This window comes from Megalops cyprinoides, chromosome 2, assembly GCF_013368585.1.
Source record: "Megalops cyprinoides isolate fMegCyp1 chromosome 2, fMegCyp1.pri, whole genome shotgun sequence".
In the NCBI taxonomy this organism is placed as follows: domain Eukaryota; kingdom Metazoa; phylum Chordata; class Actinopteri; order Elopiformes; family Megalopidae; genus Megalops; species Megalops cyprinoides.
In genome coordinates, this window is record NC_050584.1 from 1,410,340 (window position 1) to 1,429,002 (window position 18,663).

The 18,663-nt window shown below is 40.3% G+C and overlaps 1 protein-coding gene across 1 annotated transcript in view; it reads left to right on the forward strand.

The window, feature by feature from the left end:
- Positions 1–427: 427 nt before the first annotated feature.
- zgc:153738 (uncharacterized protein LOC558115 homolog) overlaps positions 428–18,663 on the forward strand; it is a 76,187-nt gene continuing 57,951 nt past the window's right edge. Inside the window, exons 1-3 of the mRNA XM_036522031.1 lie at positions 428–641; positions 2,848–3,175; positions 12,467–12,586. Coding sequence (XP_036377924.1) covers positions 631–641; positions 2,848–3,175; positions 12,467–12,586 — 459 coding nt within the window. The 5' untranslated portion in view covers positions 428–630. The remainder of the gene's footprint in view (positions 642–2,847; positions 3,176–12,466; positions 12,587–18,663) is intronic.

Here is an 18,663-nt window from a genome sequence, read left to right on the forward strand (position 1 = left end):
GGCTGATGGCATAGTATTAAGAGAAAATACAGGTAACGATGTGTGACTGGCTTGCTCACTAGGTCGATAGAAGAACTACATAGTATGTCAGATTAGACTGGCTAACATCTTGCAAGCTACCCACTTGTCAGTTACTCTAGCTACCTAGGTATATCCTACTAATTATTTGAGCACGTCGCTTAAAAAAGAAAAAAAGGTATATACAGTTATCTGATATTAAACTAAATGTACATACAGTTATCTGATATTAAACTATTGTATGTAAACTACACAGTAATCCTTAAAAACGTATGGGTTATAAACTTTGCCGATGTTTGGTAGTTGCAATAACACTAGCCACACCCCATGTCACTTCCGTCAGGTACGACCTGGCCATGTAGTAACGACCCCCGCATGCCGGACTGTTTCCATGGGGACAAGACAAGACCAAACACTAGCTGGCAGTTAATGGTTAGATGCGGATATATAACTAGCGGTAACGTTTAATAGTTCTTGTTGACTTTAGGTAATATAACTTACTGTGTTTCGCGTGGCAGTTTTAGAAACGAAGCTAAGTACTTTTTCCAAAAGGAATTTCAACTGCTACAGCGCATGTGAGGTGTAATTCGTTGGGTGCGCTTATCCGTCGTCATGTCTCACAGGTAATTCGTACACGTACACAATTCGTAGTCTCACAACTAATTTACGTAACGTTAGCTTGCTAAAGCAGATAAATACTAAAAACTTAGCCAGGCTACCAACCAGGTAGCTAGTCACCTAGAAATGTTATTCAAATGTTGATTAGAGCATCTTCCCATCAATGTATTTATTTGTATTTTTGTATGAGCTCGTAGCAGATTACTTCTGTTTAGTAAGAGCTAGCTAGCTCACTAGGTTCACTTAGCCCAGTTATACGAAATCAGCTAGCTAGGTAAACCAGCTAACGTGAGCTCTGAGCTTGTGTGAATTACAGGTTTGATATCATACCTGCTTTCGAAAACTAATTTACCGCGAACCGATGCAATGCTTTTTTCCGGGGTTTTGCTTTCATGGCAGAGATCATCCACAGCCGAGTTTGTTACATTTTCGACAATTGTTTCCACTTGCAAAGAACGTTTGACTTGTTTTAATAACGTGAAATCCCGTGGAAAGTCTAATTCGAAGGTCTGTGGTTTTTTTTTTTGTCTCCCTAGTCCCAACTGCTATGGTGTTTACATTTCTATAGCAGTGTTTCTCACCCCGAACGCACATGCGTATGTTAGTGACGTTTGAAGCCCCTGTGGTGCCATGTGGGCTGCCTACACCGGACCCACGGGCGTTTTCTCATTGATGTGGCCAGGCACCATCGTTAGCTACTGCCTTGATACCTAAAAAAATCAACTTACATAGGAAGGGTGAGCAGGGCATGTGACGGAAAAGAATGCGAATGTGGGCATCCTCTTAGGTCTCTTGTGTGTCCTGCGATCTAATGTCACAGTTTGCAGTTTAAGGTATTTGACATCCCGAGATAACATTTGTTACTAATCGATACAATGTACATGGACTAGCTGCATAAGTCGACGTCTAACGTTCGCTCTAACTAATGAGCGATTTACCCCCAGCCGCTCAGCGCTGAGTTCTTGGTGCTAGTAAACGGCGATTTGTCGCGATAATCAAAAGTCTCAGTGCGCTCTCTCTCTCTTTCCTAAAGCATTATTATTATAATTTTAGCGGTGTAACACATTATAAAACGTCACACAAATGTGTTGTGGATTTGGCAGGTTCCACTCCATCGTTACTCTCAGCCAGGGATGATATTGTATTTCACAATATTTTTGGATGACAGTATTATATGACAGTATATGACAGTATAATATTAAAATTTGGATATTTCCAGGTCTGTTAGCTACCCTTCATTTTCATTTACACCCTGTTCTAAATACACCTTTTTATATTTCCCATGTATCTCCTGTATTTGGTTAGTGACGCAATTTTCTTCAGTGCTTGATGGCTATCTTATACAGTGAAGGAAAGCTGCAGCAGAAATCATTTAATACCAGGTCTTTGATACGATTCAGCCAGGGGGAGAGCCCATGCCAGTCACAGAGCAAACACACAGCCCCACCAACAGTGCTATGTAACTACATCTGCATCTATGGGGCAACTGTCTTGTCCTGATGGGATTGCTCCTCTCAGATATGATCCCTGTCTGTACTGGTTCCTCAGTGGTGGAATGAACTCCCCACAGAGGTCAGGACACACAATCACTGACCATCTTCCAATGCAGACTGAAGACCCACCTCTTTAGATTGCATCTCGGTTCCACCTCCATCCCCGCCCACTAATACCTGATACCTCTAGTATTTGATAATTGTTTTACATGTAGTATTCTACCGATAACGATTTTTATTCTGTGTTCTAGGGACTGTTGTATTGTAGTATACTTCTATCAGATTGCAAAAGTTAACACTGTTCAAGCCCTACCACAAGTTATGTTCACGGTCCCTGGTCTGGGAGTGTTGTTATTCTGGTCTGACACTGTTGCTTGTTTAAATTGAATGGATACACTTATGTTTTGTTGTGCTGGAAGTCACTCTGGATAAGAGCATCTGCTAAATGGATGTAGTGTAATGTAACATAATGTAATGATGTCAGTATTGTACCTCTGAAGATTAAAAACTAAGAAAATGTGTTACAACTGTGTGGTGTCCATATAAGTCAAGCAAAGATTCCTACCTAGAGAAAAAAAACAATACATCTGAACATAAATAAATTGTTTGAGTGTGAATGAACAGGCATAAAGGGTTAGAAATCAAGCTGTATGTTGTTCAAGATACATTTCTGAATTTTAGCACTGCTATGCTGATTGAATTTCGTCTTCTCTCCTAGTACATACAATAAAATCTGGTCTAACGCCCACGATGAGCTGAACAGTCTACTGAACCAGGAGCACCCTGCCTCTCCACTCCACCCTGAAAAGGACAGAGTAGTGTTCTTCCAGCGCTTGGCCACCCTCTATGTACGTTATGTGCAAATCTTTAGGCAGCTGGAGGAAGTCTATGACCAGATGGTCCACCCGCAAAAGAGACGAGTGATCCGGGATGTTTTGGATGGTGTTATGGGCCGTGTTCTTGAGCTCAAGAACGAGATGGTGGAGAAGGAGTTCTCTGAGTACCATTACATGGACGATGTCATTCAAGACTTGAAGCTGACACCGGTGAGTATGGATAAAGTCACACTTGAGACCAGATGAATTTTAATTAAAATGATCAGATTAGAATAATGACTGTTGCAGCTAACAAAACATATGCAGGCCCAACACATTACCATTATTTGGCTAGGATTTGTATCAACATGCACCAGCACCAAATTGAAAAATATCTTGTGATGTTCACAGGATATCCTTAAATGTTAACAGTAAAAGTAAGGGGTTCCTGATGTGGAGGAAAAATCACACTCTGGTCTGTTAAAGAGGTTGAAGTTAAGTGCTGAGGTTGAAGCTGTTAAAGCGAAGTCAGGTGTTACAAGTGCACTTTGAGACAAAGCATTAAAGCACATGCAAAAGGTATAGTATGCAGAAGTCTGCCACTGGGGAGAACCCACCCCCCAGATATGGTCTAAATCCACATGCAACAATGTCTGTAAGTCAATCAAAATAGAAGCGTTAAACATCATCCAGTAGTGAAGCATGTGATGATTGATACAGTTACAACAGTCAAATTATCAGAGAGATTTGCCTACAGTGCAGAACTTCAGAAGTAGGACTGAGGAAAAAAAAACAGACGCTCTACCAGCTCATCTGCACCTGCTGAATGGGTGGTAATGGGTAGGCAGATTTACATTTTACATTTACATTTATTTATTTAGCAGACGCTTTTATCCAAAGCGACTTACCAAAGTGCATACAGCAAGTATAGCGACAGTACGGGGACAGGATGTGTACAGTTCCACAATGAGACAGTTCTCAGCTGAGAGCAAGGTCTGTTTGAGGACACAGTACTATCAGATTTGTACAATTACAGCCTATAGGGCAACTAATACGATACACTTTCAAACGGCAAACTTCAACAACTTCAAACGGCGCAATGAGCGTCAGGGTAAATGCGGCAGATAATACAAACTCTCTAAAGAAAAACAAAACAAGGTCACATGGGGTCATTTAAGGTCAATCATTTTCCACTCCACACTGAGGAGCTCAGTGGTTAAGGTGCTTATCTTGAGTGAGCTCTACAACTTGAGTTTGAGCTGACCATGAGCAGAAGCTGACTGTGGTGGAACAAATTGTGTTGGTTCTGCCAAGACAATGGATAGGGGTGAAGGTCATCGCAGTGGTTGCTCATCTCACCATTCTCAGGCACCCTGCACTTTGTCCAGTGCCTGTGAGTTGCTCATATGACATCATTGGAGTAGCACCTATCCTTTAATGAGCACCCACTCTGCTGTAGTATGCTATGCAACTTGTAGTGTGAAAGTGTTGGCTGCCTGCCATTCAGAGGAAGGTGTTCATCTTGTCTGAGGTTGTTGTGATGAGACAGGTAGGGAAGGAGGAGCAAGTAATGCAAACCTAACAGATTAATTATAGCAACTTGTGGCTAGGAAGCTAACATTATTAAACCATATTATTTAATAATAATAAAACTGTATTATTAAATAGTGATATAGTTGATCTATGTTGGTTAATAAATTCCATTACATGAACACCTTGAACACCTTGAAGAATCGAAATAACGGTTGAGAAGGTTTGGTGCTCAAGCAAATACAACCTCATTTCCAAAAAAGTTGGGACGCTGTGTAAAATGTAAATAAAAACAGAATGCAATGATTTGCAAATTGCACAAACCCATATTTTTTTCACAACAGAAACAAATGTTTAAACTGAGATAGTGTACTGTTTTATGGAAAAAAAAGTTAATTTTGAATTTGACGGCTGCAACACGTCTCAAAAAAGTTGGGACAGGGCCATGTTTACCACTGTGTAGCATCTCCTCTTCTTTTAACAACAGCTTGTATACGTTTGGGAAGTGAGGAGATGAGTTGCTGGAGTTTTTCGAGTGGAATGTTGTCTCATTCTTGCCTGATATAGGATTCCAGCTGCTCAACTGTCTTCTTTGCCGTATTTTTCGCTTCATGATGCGCCAAATATTTTCAATTGGTGAAAGGTCTGGACTGCAGGCAGGCCAGTTCAGCACCCGGATTCTTCTGCTATGAAGCCATGCTGTTGTAGGACGTGCGGTATGTGGTTTGGCATTGTCTTGCTGAAATATGCAAGGCCTTCCCTGAAAAAGACGTCGTCTGGATGGAAGCATATGTTGCTCTAAAACCTGTATATACCTCTCAGCATTGATGGTGCCTTTCCAGATGTGCAAGCTGCCCATGCCATACGCACTAATGCATCCTCACACCATCAGAGAAGGTGGCTTTTGACCTGAGCGCTGATAACCAGTCGGATGGTCCTTCTCCTCTTTAGTCCGGAGAACGCAGCGTCCATGATTTCCAAAAAGAACTTCAAATTCGGACTCGTCTAACCACAGAACAGTTTTCCACTTTGCCTCAGTCCATTTTAAATGAGCTTTGGCCCAGAGAAGATGGCGGCGTCTCTGGATCATGTTCATATATGGCTTCCTCTTTGCATGGTACAGCTTTAATCTGCATTTGTGGATGGCATGGTGAACTGTGCTTAATGACAATGATTTTTTGAAGTGTTCCTAAGCCCGTGCAGTGATATCCATTACAGAAGCATGCCTGTTTTTGATGCAGTGCCATCTGAGGGCCCGAAGATCACGGGCATCCAATATTGCTTTTCGGCCTTGTCCCTTACGCACAGAGATTTCTCCAGATTCTCTGAATCTTTTTATGGTATTATGTACTGTAGATGATGAGATGTTTAAATTCTTTGCAATTTTACGTTGTGGAACATTATTCTGAAATTGTTTCACTACTTGCCCCTGCAGTTTTTCACTGGTCGGTGAACCTCTGGCCATCTTTACTTCTGAGACACTCTGCCTCTATAAGATGCTCTTTTTATACCCAGTCATGTTACTGGCCTGTTGCCAATTAATCCAGTTAGTTTTAAAATGTTCCTTCAGCTGTTTCTTGTTAGTATTATTTACTTTTCCAGCCTTTTGTTGCCCCCGTCACAACTTTTTTGAGACATGTTGCTGGCATTAAATTCCAAATGAGCTAATATTTTTCATAAAATAGTAAAATGTCTCACTTTAAACATTTCATATGTTGTCTATGCTCTGTTGCGAATAAAATATGGGTTTATGTGATTTGCAAATCATTGCGTTCTGTTTTTATTTACATTTTACACAGCGTCCCAACTTTTCTGGAAATGGGGTTGTACAAAAATGGGAAATTAATTCATAATTGAGACTAGTAAGCCAAAAGAAATGCAGAAATGTGGATAATGTTGTGCCAGCTGTCAATAGGCTGTCAGAATCTCACATCTGCTTAAGACCCTAAGCAATTCCTATACCTGTCTGTTAAATAAAAACTTGAAAACACAGCACCAGTGTCTGTTTCAATATCAAGATTGAACTATTCACACATCCACTCAATTCACAAAATGGAAGTAGTGTTAAAAGCCAGAGGAGCTTTACAGTAAGCAGCTCTACACCAATTGGCCATCCAGTTTCCTTCCATTATACTAAAATCATTCAGGCAAGTCCACCACTGGCGCACCTAATCATTGTGTCAGCCACTCTCCATGTGCACACCTAGATGGACCACCCAGTGCTGACCAGAGGTAGATGGGTTCCCCCTTTGACCTGTGGTCTGCTGAAGGTTTCTTTCTTTTAGCTTGGGAGTTGCTGCACTTGTCATTAGCTACTTAGCTCCCAAGCGGAAAAGTAACCTTCTAAATAATTTTGAAATAATGCATTGACTTTAAAGCAAGGCTTGCAAAATGATTGCCATGTCTTTATTAATTTCACTAGGTACATAGCTAGCTAGTTTAGCTAAGTCAATCAAAGTTTGTTTGATTACACTTATGTGCCTTGCCAGGGCCAGTCTTGAAAAGCTAAAGAAACATTTATCTTGGGGATCTAGCTATATCATACTGCCCAATATTGTTACTAGTTACTTGTTGGCTTGGTAGTTTGCGCATCATTGTTAAATTCAACACTTGAACACTTTGAAAGGTGGGTCATTTCATTCTTCACCTCTCTCTACTTGCAAAGCATGGTTACTAAAATGAAGATATCTTATAATTTGATAGTGATTCAGAGACACCATATGGGAAAAACTGGGTCATGACTTGTTGTCAGAACTGAGACTTTTTGGCTTCTTCGTGAGCCCCAGGGTGAGCTGAATCACCAGAAACATGGGTTGGTTTCCACTGGTTAAGATGGGTATGTGGTGCTAGCTGACTATATGCTTGTATATCCTCCATTGTTTTGTTTCAGAGACCATCAGGTCAATGATATTTGGCGTGAACATGGACAAAAAGTCATCTGTAGGATTGTCACTACACAGAACACGTGGAGGCCCAGGTTGAGAGCTGAAATCAAGTACCGTGATCTTCTCTCAGGACCTCTCTGGCTAGCTACTTGGTGTCACTCTCCCTGTCCGCTGGTTTCCAGCTTGCTCAGGCACAAATGACTAGTCAATTGCAATTAAACTATTACAGTTAACTGATTTGCAATGGAGCTGATGAAATGAGGTCTGTCTGTTCTTAATGGGGTAGATGGAAAAACAAAGTATCCTTAAAACAACCATTTAACATTTTAATAATTTATAAAGAAACCAAATAACCAAAAATGCAAAAAACAACTTAAAAATCATCTGGGAACAGGTGAAGACTTGCATTCACATTAATAAATAAATATGTATATTTGTAGAACATGAGAGCAAACATATGTCGAAATTATTTAATGTGTCAAAGGGAACAGTGTCAAAAATCATGACTACATACACCAAACAAGGAAAAACAGCATTAGGACAGAGGAATGGTGGTTGCAGGTTGAAGCTTATTTACAGGGAGAGACAGAATTAACAGGATAGTTGCTAAAAATCACAGAACAACAACTTCAAAAATTACCACAGACCTGCTTCTACACCTCTGTGATGCAGTCCCAACAAAAACTGAAATATGTTAAATTTCTCATTTTGAGTCTACTTGTTCCACCCATAACACTGGAATTTTTGGTTTTAGTTTTTAGTTTAGTTTATTTCTTTTGCTCAAAACAGAAATAAAAAGTATCATTACATAGGAAGATGACACAAAGATTGTATCGGTAAGATTGGTAAGCCCAGCCCTAAATAAAACTCAGATTTATCACAAATAATACAAAGGTGAAATTGAAAGTATATTTTACATGGGAAGCAGAGGGAATCTGGATACTAATAGTAATCCAGGAACATCAATCACATTTGTTAAAATGTGACTGTGAAGCTGAATTCTTGTAAGGCGTATGTCTCAGTTTTAGCCAGTTAACAGTGATTTAATCTCAGCCCAAATAGGAAAGAAAGAGTAGGAGTTGATGTAGATGTCAGCTGACCTGTGTAGCCCATAGTGTCCGTGCTGTGTGTTTCCTCTGCTGATTATGATCACATGATGACAGTAAAGCTTCCCGGCATGCACCTTCAGTGCTGAGTGCTGTGAACTCTGTCCTAGTCATCTCTCTGTACATCTGTAGGCAGTCTCTCATCATGCCTGCCCTGACAGATCTATCTATGTTTGACTCTTATCTGTATCACCAGTGAAAGTATTCAGCCATTGAAGTGCTTGTGAATTGCTTTGTGTAACAGTAAAGTTGCATGTAATGATGCCATATGCAGCTAGTATCTGCATGGCTGTGCGTTCTTCATGTCAAGTTGCTTCATCAGCCTTGGACTATATGAATATTTTTTAAATATCTATAATTTTTGCAAAAGAAGGAAGGCACTCTGTGCTTGATTAACTGCAATTTCATTGTCTTGTGTTCTAATCTGTACCGGTATTTATAAATTTGTAGGTGTTTGCAGTTACCAGCAACTAGTTACCAATTATTTTAAAGTACTTAATGCAGCTCAGTCAGATACAACTTACACGTTTACATTTCTGTGTCGACAGTTAATTTCACATTTGATCCTCTGAACAATTGAATGGTTTAATTAATTATTATGAAGGGAATACCAGCATCTGAAGTGAAACATAAGACCGGTGTCAGTGTGATGGTTGGCTGCTGTATTACATTACATTACATTACATTATTGTCATTTAACAGACGCTCTTTTTACATGTTATCCATTTCGACAGCTGGATATTTAGGCAATTCTGGGATAAGTGCCTTGTGCAAGGGTACAGCAGCAGTGCCCCAGTGAGGAATCTAACCAGCAACCTTTCAATTTTACCTTTCAACCTTTCCTTACTCTCCAGCCCTGCTATACTGTCACCCCTGCATGAAAGTAGCTGCATGAAGTTGGGTCTATGCAACTCACTTGTGATAAAAATTGGCTTGCATATCATCAACCTAATGTCACTTAAATCATGTAACGATTGCTTCACTTGAAAAAATTGACCAATATTTATTACCCTTGCTAGCTAGTCAGCAAAATTCTCAGAGACACCGCACGAAAAAAGAAGTCAGTGCAGATGAGCCATAAGGCAGATACAAAAGCTTTGGACATATGCTCACATACGTACATGCAGATTCACATAAGTTGCAACATACACAGCATAACACAGTTCTGACTCCCAAATCGGAAAAAATTCTAGCTAATGTTAACTTTGAGGAAACAGTGGCTTAACATTAAAAAGTATAGCAAATGCAGCGGTGGAAATTATGGGAAGCGTAATAACTGAGTTATTAAAATACTGAAATCCTGTGTTTCTGGGTGTGATTAAATATTTCAATACATTTAATACCGTGGTATTCCTTTTTCATGTTATACTTGCCATTTGAGTCAGTCGAGCAGCACCGTTGCACTGTTATATTCATGGATAAAGCGAGCTTCTTCATCTTGAAAATAAAGTATACAAATATTTGCAAAATAAGGTCAAATGAGCAGTCATATCCAAGTTCTAGAAAAGAAGGTGTGCACGAGCTGATATAAATCACGCTAGGGGGCAGTTGGAAATATTTTAGAACTTTATACTAAAGATATTTAAAAAAAAACACTCAAAATTTACCCCCATTATAAAAGTATAAGAGCGAACAGCAAGAGGGTTTTACTCCCGGCTTTACAGTACATTTTTTTTACACAGCCGCATCTCCTTGAGTTCTGGTCCAGGGGCATAAATTATACATCAAAATGTAGGAAGAATTGTCTAGATTTTGACCACACTGCTTTCTCTCAGGCTGCAGAGCCGTGTCAGACACGGAGGGGAGATCAGAGGGCAGACGGCAGCTCCAATAGTGATATTAACCCTTTCGCACGTACAGTCAATAATGCAAGCATGCAACCACACATTGCATTTTCTTCAGGAAATGCACACAAATATAGTTTTACGTCTTAGCCTTAATATTATACAACCCCAATTCCAAAAGAGTTGGGACAGTATGGAAAATGCTAATAAAAACAAAAAGGAGTGATTTGTAAATTCTATTCACCCTGTACTATATTGAAAACACTACAACAACACATTATTGGATGTTTTACCTTGTGAATTTAATTGTTTTTTGAAAGTATACACTCATTTCAAATCTGATGACTGCAACACGCTCCAAAAAAAAATGGGACAGTCGAGTGTTTACCACTGTGTAACATCACCATTTCTTTTAATAACACTTATAAGCGTAGACACCAGTCGGTAAAGTTTAGCGAGCGGGATTTTTCCCCATTCTTCCATTATGCAGGTCTTCAGCTGCGCAGTTGTACGGGGCTTTCGTTGCTGTATTTTGCGCTTCATAATGCGCCACACATTCTCAGTCGGAGACAGGTCAGGACTGTAGCAGGCCAGTCTAGCACCCTCATTCTCTGCTTACGCAGCCATGGACTTGTAATGCAGGCAGAGTGTGGTTTCGTGTTGTCCTGCTGGAAAATGCAGGGACGTCCCTGGAGAAGACGGGGTCTGGATGGCAGCATATGTTGTTCCAAAATTTGTATATATCTTTATGCATTAATGGTACCCTCACAGATGTGCAAACTACCCATGCCATGGGCACTGACACACCCCCATACCATGACAGATGCTGGCTTTTGGACCTGAAGCTGGTAACAGCTTGGATGGTCCTTTTTCTCTTTGGCCCGGAGAACACGACGGCTGTTTTATCCAAAAAGTATTTGAAATGTTGACTCGTCGGACCACAAAACACGCTTCCACAGTGCTACTGTCCGTCTCAGATGAGACCGAGCCCAGAGAAGTCAGCGGTGCTTCTGGACAGTGTTGATGTATGGCTTCCGCTTTGCATAGTAAAGCCTTAACTTGCATCTGTAGATGCAGCGGCGAATGGTGTTGATTGACAAAGGTTTACCAAAGGATTCCCAAGCCCATGTCATGATATCCATTACAGACACATGATGATTTTTACAGACACATGACAATTTTTAAGACAGTGACGTCTGAGGGATCGGAGATCACATGCATCCAGAAGTGGTTTTTGGACTTGCCCTTTACACACCGAGATTTGACCGGATTCCTTGAATCTTTTAATAATATTGTGCACTGTAGAGGGTGAAATGCCCAAAATCCTACCGATTTGTCTTTGGGGAACGTTGTTCTCAAAGTGCTGGATTATTCGCTGACGCATCTGATGGCAAACTGGCAAGCCTCGACCCATCCTTGCTCTTGAAAGACTAGGCCTTTCTTGGAGGCTTCTTATACACTATAACAGAATTGCCTCACCTGTTTAAGATCACCTGTTTCACATCACCTTGTTATTTCAACTTGTCACATCGTTATTAGTCCTAAATTGCCCCTGTCCCAACTTTTTTCGAACGTGTTGTAGGCATAAATTTCAGAATAAACGTATCTTCAAAAAACAATGAAGTTGATTAGGTAAAACATGAAATACCTTACCTATACTGTTTTTGTTTGAACACAAGTCAAAGTAATTTGACAAATTACTGCTTTCTGTATTTCATTTACCGTCACAACTTTTTTGGAATTGGGGTTGTAACTACTTAGGTTGCTAGCTTGATAATTGAATGGCTTTATTAGTTTTAACACAGTTTTCAGTCTGCATTGAAGACTGTTTACAGTTTAAATCAGTTTAAAAAGAACGTATCTTATAACTAGAGGTAAGCTAATGTGACTTGCTGCCAGCATAGCCTATAGACATCATGCATTTAATATAACAGGGTTTACATGGCAACGGGGCGGTTGGATTGGAGAGATTGGTCTAGAAGGTGAGAGGGTCAAACTCAGCTAAATTTCCAAGAGGTATATTAGCTCCTGTGTTAAAGTTAGTGGTTGTTTATTTCCTTTTTATTTTTTAACAGAACATTCCAGTTCACAGGCTATTGCTCATTGCTCAAAGCATATTGAGAGTAGCCTTCAATGTGTATACCGGAGCTAAGTTGTTTTGCAATTTAGTAATTATACTGCGCATATATTAATGTTCTATGTCATTTTTTGTCCAAGGCGGACATTGAGATCCCCATCCCAAGATACTTCCTCAGCGAAAGGAGCAGGGTCCTACAGGAGAGAGGGAAAATTCTGTCCCAGATCCTCAAAGTAATGGGAGTTGTGGAAAGGCCAAAGGTAAGTTACATAATGGCTAGAATATTTAAAAGTCAGTGACTGTGTCCCAAATCTTATACTTGTTCACTACTTCGTATTCCCTATGTAGTGTATGGTATATAGTGCGTGGAAAGAGTGCGTGAACAGGAAGCTCCCTTTTGGGACTTATCTTGCATTATCCTCATTATCCTGCACCACTGCTATTTCTGATATCGGTCGCACAAACTCATCACAGAAGTTATGTTTTTTCGTTTGGTGAAGAAACTTATGTTAACACATCCCTCTTGCAATATACTGAGGATTAGTGAAAAATAAACCTGTTCTCAGATTTCTTTTAAGAGTTTGTTAGGGTTGTTATTGAGCTATTTAACTGGTCTACTAGCCCATTGAGTGGTGCTCGGTCTTTACTACTACCCCCCATTTTCTGAAGAAATAATACAAGTATTTATAGGGTAACACTTGTATAACAATTAGCAATGTGATGCAGTTGAGTTTCCCTCTTTCACCATGTATGCATTCACACATGGGCACATGTATGAATGCATACATGTGCCCATGTGTACACGCTATGTAACACTGAGCTGTGTGCAGTTCTGGGTGTGAAGAGTCCAGTGGATAATAGGGCTGGGTATCAAGGCTCGGTACTACCGAGTATTGAAATCTGTTTACACATTCGGTGCTACATTTCGGTACCTTGTGATAAGCACTCCCTATTAGCGTTCTCATTTAAGGCTTTGCTCTCGTTTGATCGTATCAGACGTTTTGTAAAATGCACCAAAGGTTCTGATTGGCTGATAGCGCACAGCACTGCATACACCAAGAAGATTGGAACAGCAAGACAAGAATTTATAGTCGTAAAGTAACTTCAACTTTAACGGTTACTGAACTGCATGTGAACCTTGAGATATATACGGATCGAGCCAGCACTTGCCAGTCAGTGATAATGAGCACGGGCGGTCTTGTAGCGAAGGCTATCATAAACAGTTCCCTTGACAAGGGTGTTCCTGGCCAGAATTTTGTAACTTTCTGAATGATTGAGTGGACAACTACACCAAGGTTAATGACATTCTGATATGTAGATATGTAGCTAGTTTCCTCATTGTAATGGGTTCTCAGCTAAAAATCTTAGACATAAAATAGAGCTAATTAGCTGCAAACGTTTGTCAGTGCCTAAAAGCGGAACATTGCAGAAACATTAGTGCGACTGTTGTCACTTATAATTGTGCTTGCTAGCTTGCTGGGCAGCTATATTGATTTTTAGTAGGATTCGTTATAAAGCTATATATATAATTATTTTAATTCTTGTGAACTGCATATAAAGCTATTACATAACAAATTACATGTTATTAGCTTGCTACAGATGAAGTCATTTTTTTCACAACCCACATTTTCTCTGACGTTAGCTAGTTCAGGCCACATGGATCATTGCTAGCTAGCATTGGCTACCTACCTTAGGCATTGTAGTTATAAATGGATTGAAAATGTGACTGTAAACCCCTTTGTTTGGTAGAATAATAAAATGGTAAAATAATTTTGTACATTTCATATTTCATTATTTATAAAAGCTGTTCATACAGTTGTTCTGTAAAAGAACAATAAATACACCAACGAGCATAATGAGGTACCAAAAAAAAGTATCGTTTTGGTACCTGCACCGAATTCCAGGTACCTTTATCAGCATCGATGCTGATACAGGTACGATAGCACCGATGCTGATACGATGCATTGCTGCTGTACCCTTGTGTGATACTTAACCCGGAATTGCTTCAGTAAATATTCCGCTGTATAAGCAGATGTGTAAAATGTGTAAAAACTCTAATCTACGTAAGTGGCTCTGGATAAGAGTGACTGCTAAATGACAATAATGTAATAACTTGGCTAAACTAGATAGCTGTAGTGTTAAGCATAATAACCAATACATTTTCAATGCTAGCAGTCATTGCCAGATTTCAAAACTCCTTCTTTTCTGGATATTGTAAAAAGTAGGACGGAGCAATCTTAACTCTGCCGAGAGAAATAAAGTGAAGCAGACACCATCGTGATAGTAATGCCAATGAAGAGTTAGTCATTTGAAAAGGGAGGAACCAAAGGTATGCTTTAAAGCCACTGTTGGGCCGACTAAACTTAAAAAACAAAAAACAAAAAAAATAAATAAATAATAATAATTTGGGGGGGGGGGGGGGGTCGTTGAATATGTTGTATTTTCATTTATGTATTGGATGACTTGAGGAGGGCATTGTAAGCTCAAGCGGAACAACGGCCAATCATGTGCCACAGGGATTTGCTCTGAAGAAGCTGATCACTGAGAAGTGCTTTACTTTTCAGCGGTAATGTAATTTTAAATGTAAATTTAAACACTGTCTTCTAAAATATAACTACACAAGGTAATTATAAGTGATAAGTGATAACTGATAAGTTCCCTTTTAGCATTTTCGCAGTCATTGTCTGATGAAGAAGGTATTATATTGTGTCTTAGTTTGAGTACTATATGGGCTATAATTTCACTACTGAATTTAGATAAACTGAAAAGTTCATAAATAGGACAGGTCTGTAGTTGCTTTTACAAACACGTTATGTAACGTTAGTGTTGTTATATGCTACAGTTTAGTTACATTTACAATACATTTATTCATTTGGCAGATGCTTTTATCCAAAGCGACTTACAAGTCAGCTACAATGCAACACAAGCGAAAAAGCATAGTCAACAATATTAGAAACACTGCATGACAAAGTCCCAAAGGTTGGCCAGGTGAAGTACCAACTAGCAGGTAAAGCTAGCTAGTGCGTTGAGCCGTTACAACCAAACCATTACGTTTAAACCATTACGACCAAACCATTATGTTAAACTATTACAGCAAGACCATTACATTTTTTTTAATAATATAGGTAAATAGGGGGGAAGTGTTTCAGGTGTTCAGGTGAGAGCGGAAGAGCTGTGTCTTCAGATGTTTCTTGAAGACAGAGAGGGACTAAGCAGAACAGATGAGGTGTGGACGTTCATTCCACCACTGGGGGACAGGCAGCGGAGAAAGTCCTGGATAGTGATTTAACGCCACGATGCGACAGGACCACCAGGTGCTGTTTGGTGGCAGAGCGTAGCAGTCGGGAGGGACCATAGGGTTGCAGCAGTGAGTTCAGGCACTTAGGTGCAGTTTTGTTGGTCACCCTGTACACAAGCATCAAGGCCTTGAACGCGATGCGGGCAGATACAGGGAGCCAGTGGAGTGATACTAAGAGAGGTGTAACATGAGCCCTTTTTGGTTGGTTGAAAACCAGACGTGCAGCTGCATTCTGTATCAACTGCAGAGGTTTAATAGTGCATGCAGGTGCATGCAGAAGTCCAGTTTTGAGATGATCAGTGCCTGGACAAGGAACTGCACAGCATACTTGGATAGATAGGGCCTGATCTTCCTGATATTCTACAGTGCAAATCTGCATGATCTGGTAGTTGTAGTGATGTGTTCAGTAAATTTCAGCTGGTCATCAATCAATCCTTGCAGACCTGGACGCAGTCAGTGTCATTGAGCCGTGCTGAACAGTGATGTTGTGCTGGATCGACGGGCTGGCTGGGATTACTAGGAGCTCAGTCTTGGATATGTTGAGTTGAAGGTGGTGCTCCCTCATCCAGGCTGAGATACACTATATGGACAAAAGTATTTGGCCACACCTGTTTTTCAGGGTTTGGGCTAGGCCCCTTATCTCCAGTGAAGGGCAATCTTAATGCTTCAGCATACCAAGACATTTTGGACAATGCTATGCTTCCAACAGTGTGGGGAGGCCCTTTTTTATTCCAACATGACTGTGCCCCAGTGCACAAAGCAAGGACTATAAAGACATGGTTTGATGAGTTCGGTGTGGAAGAACTTGACTGGCCCGCACAGAGCCCTGACCTCAACCCCATCGAGCACCTTTGGGATGAACTGGAACGGAGATTGCGAGCCAGGCCTTCTCGTCCAACATCAGTGCCTGACCTCATAAATGCTCTACAGAATGAATGGGCACAAATTCCCACAGAAACACTCCAAAATCTTGTGGAAAGCCCTCCAAGAAGAGTGGAGGCTGTTATAGCTGCAAAAGGGGGACCAACTCCATATTAAAGTATATGTATTTGAATACAATGTCATTACAGTCCCTGTTGGTGTAATGGTCAGGCGTCCGAATACTTTTGTCCATATAGTGTATGTTAACTTCAACTTGCAAGACGTTCAATAACCCCCTGCTACTTTTAAGAGTATCATCACTGACACACCCCTGGACAGGTTTCTTTGCAGAAGTAAAACCTGTTCTGGTCAGCAACATCACAGACAGGTTTGGACAAGTTTGAGTGACAATGGAGATGCTCACAAGTTGCAGCCTGACCAGTGGAGAGGGGGCAAAGCTGTGTGTTGCCATTTGTTATCCTCAGTGGCATTCCTTTGCATTTAAAGTTGTGAATCATTTGAACACTGAAGGCTTAAATATTCTTTTTGTCCCTTAAAGTAGTTGAGACACACTCAGGGATGACATAGGTTGAGGTTTTAGCTTGAGACAAAAGACGGTTTATTCTAATCACGATGCGCTCTGGGAGGCCAGTCTGACACCAACTAGTTGTTCCGCAGAGGTTCCCTGGAAGAGGCAAAAGTTTCCATAGGTCTTCTTGGGGAGCGGTCTACTCTACCGCCTAACAATCATTAGCTAGCCCTTGCCGTTACATGAGCTGTATGATATTTAATGGTTACTTGGAAGCATCAGCGGAATACATTTCCAATATATAGATTATTATGTATGAATAAGCATGCATGCATGGTCTGTGTGAGCAGTATGGTCAGGCTGGGCTCCTGTGGGTGCTTGTTGAGCTGCTAGGCTTCACTTTCCCTCTGGCCTTGGTCTGTCATCCCTTTAGCCTGTAGGGAAACATAAGTGGGGCATAGGCACACTCTCCTCATTCCTCCAGCTACACCCATGATAATGCGGTTGCTCATCCATTGATTGATATTGGGACCCTTGGATCATGGCCCCTCTCCCCAGGCAATCCAGAGCTTGCCGTATCAGCGCACCAAAAATACCTGCTGTACTTAGGAGACTCGACTGTCACATGTTCAATGTTACATAAAGTAGTACATACAGTACAATATATGCAAAATATGTTCTCTTTGGTTTTTAATTCCATTGTCTGAACAGCAATGTGGGTATCTGCTTTGTTTTTGGTCCTTTATTTTAGAAATCTTTAGAGGCATTCCATAATTTGTACTAGAGTAACAGAGTTTGTTTATAGTTTTAACAAGAAATTGTTAAAAAACAAACATTGTTAAATAACATTGTTTAATAAACAATAAATACTTTCAGCTGTCTGATGTATTCAGGTGTAGGCCTAGTATGAGAAAAGTCCCCCTTCTTTTGTGGTAACATACACATGCATCCTCTTCCTGGCAGGGTTGTCACTGTACCAACAGCATTACATTTCTCAATAATGGACATTACAGATGAAAACGGTAGATTCAGTTCTTTGTCAATTCAAATACCTTGACCCCTGAGCTGTTCAGAAACCCTCTGGAAGGCTTCTTGACCTCAACCATGATTATCCTTGCTACTATTGAATTTCTTCAGTATATTACGTCATTTTATACATCAGGGAAATACCAAACTTCTGCCCCCTGTATAAAAAGCAGGATACTGCTGTAGATTTTTGTGTTGTTGGATTTTATTTGACGCTTACTTATAGAGATTAATAAATGAAACCCTGGTGCTGTCAGTGAACTTATTGTGAAAATTATTGTGAATAATGTGAAAGGTTATGAAATAATTTTAACTGAAAAATACTGTTTCATTCCCTCTGTTAACAACGCGTTCAACAATTGTCTCATTGTTTTGTCTTTTGTATGCTGCTGTTTTCCACCTAGTCTGATGTTGTCACTTGTCCTTACACCTCAACTCTACTAACTTCTTCCAAGTGTTAGAAGTGTTCCACTTCCACTGCCATCTACAGCAGTTCAAATTCCAAAATACTACAGTATGTGGTTCTTATATCCAGCACTTGAATATTACAGAGGCTGACATTTGAGTCCAGTGTGTCAAATGTAGATTTACCTGTAATGGATACCTTGTGGTAAAAAGCACTG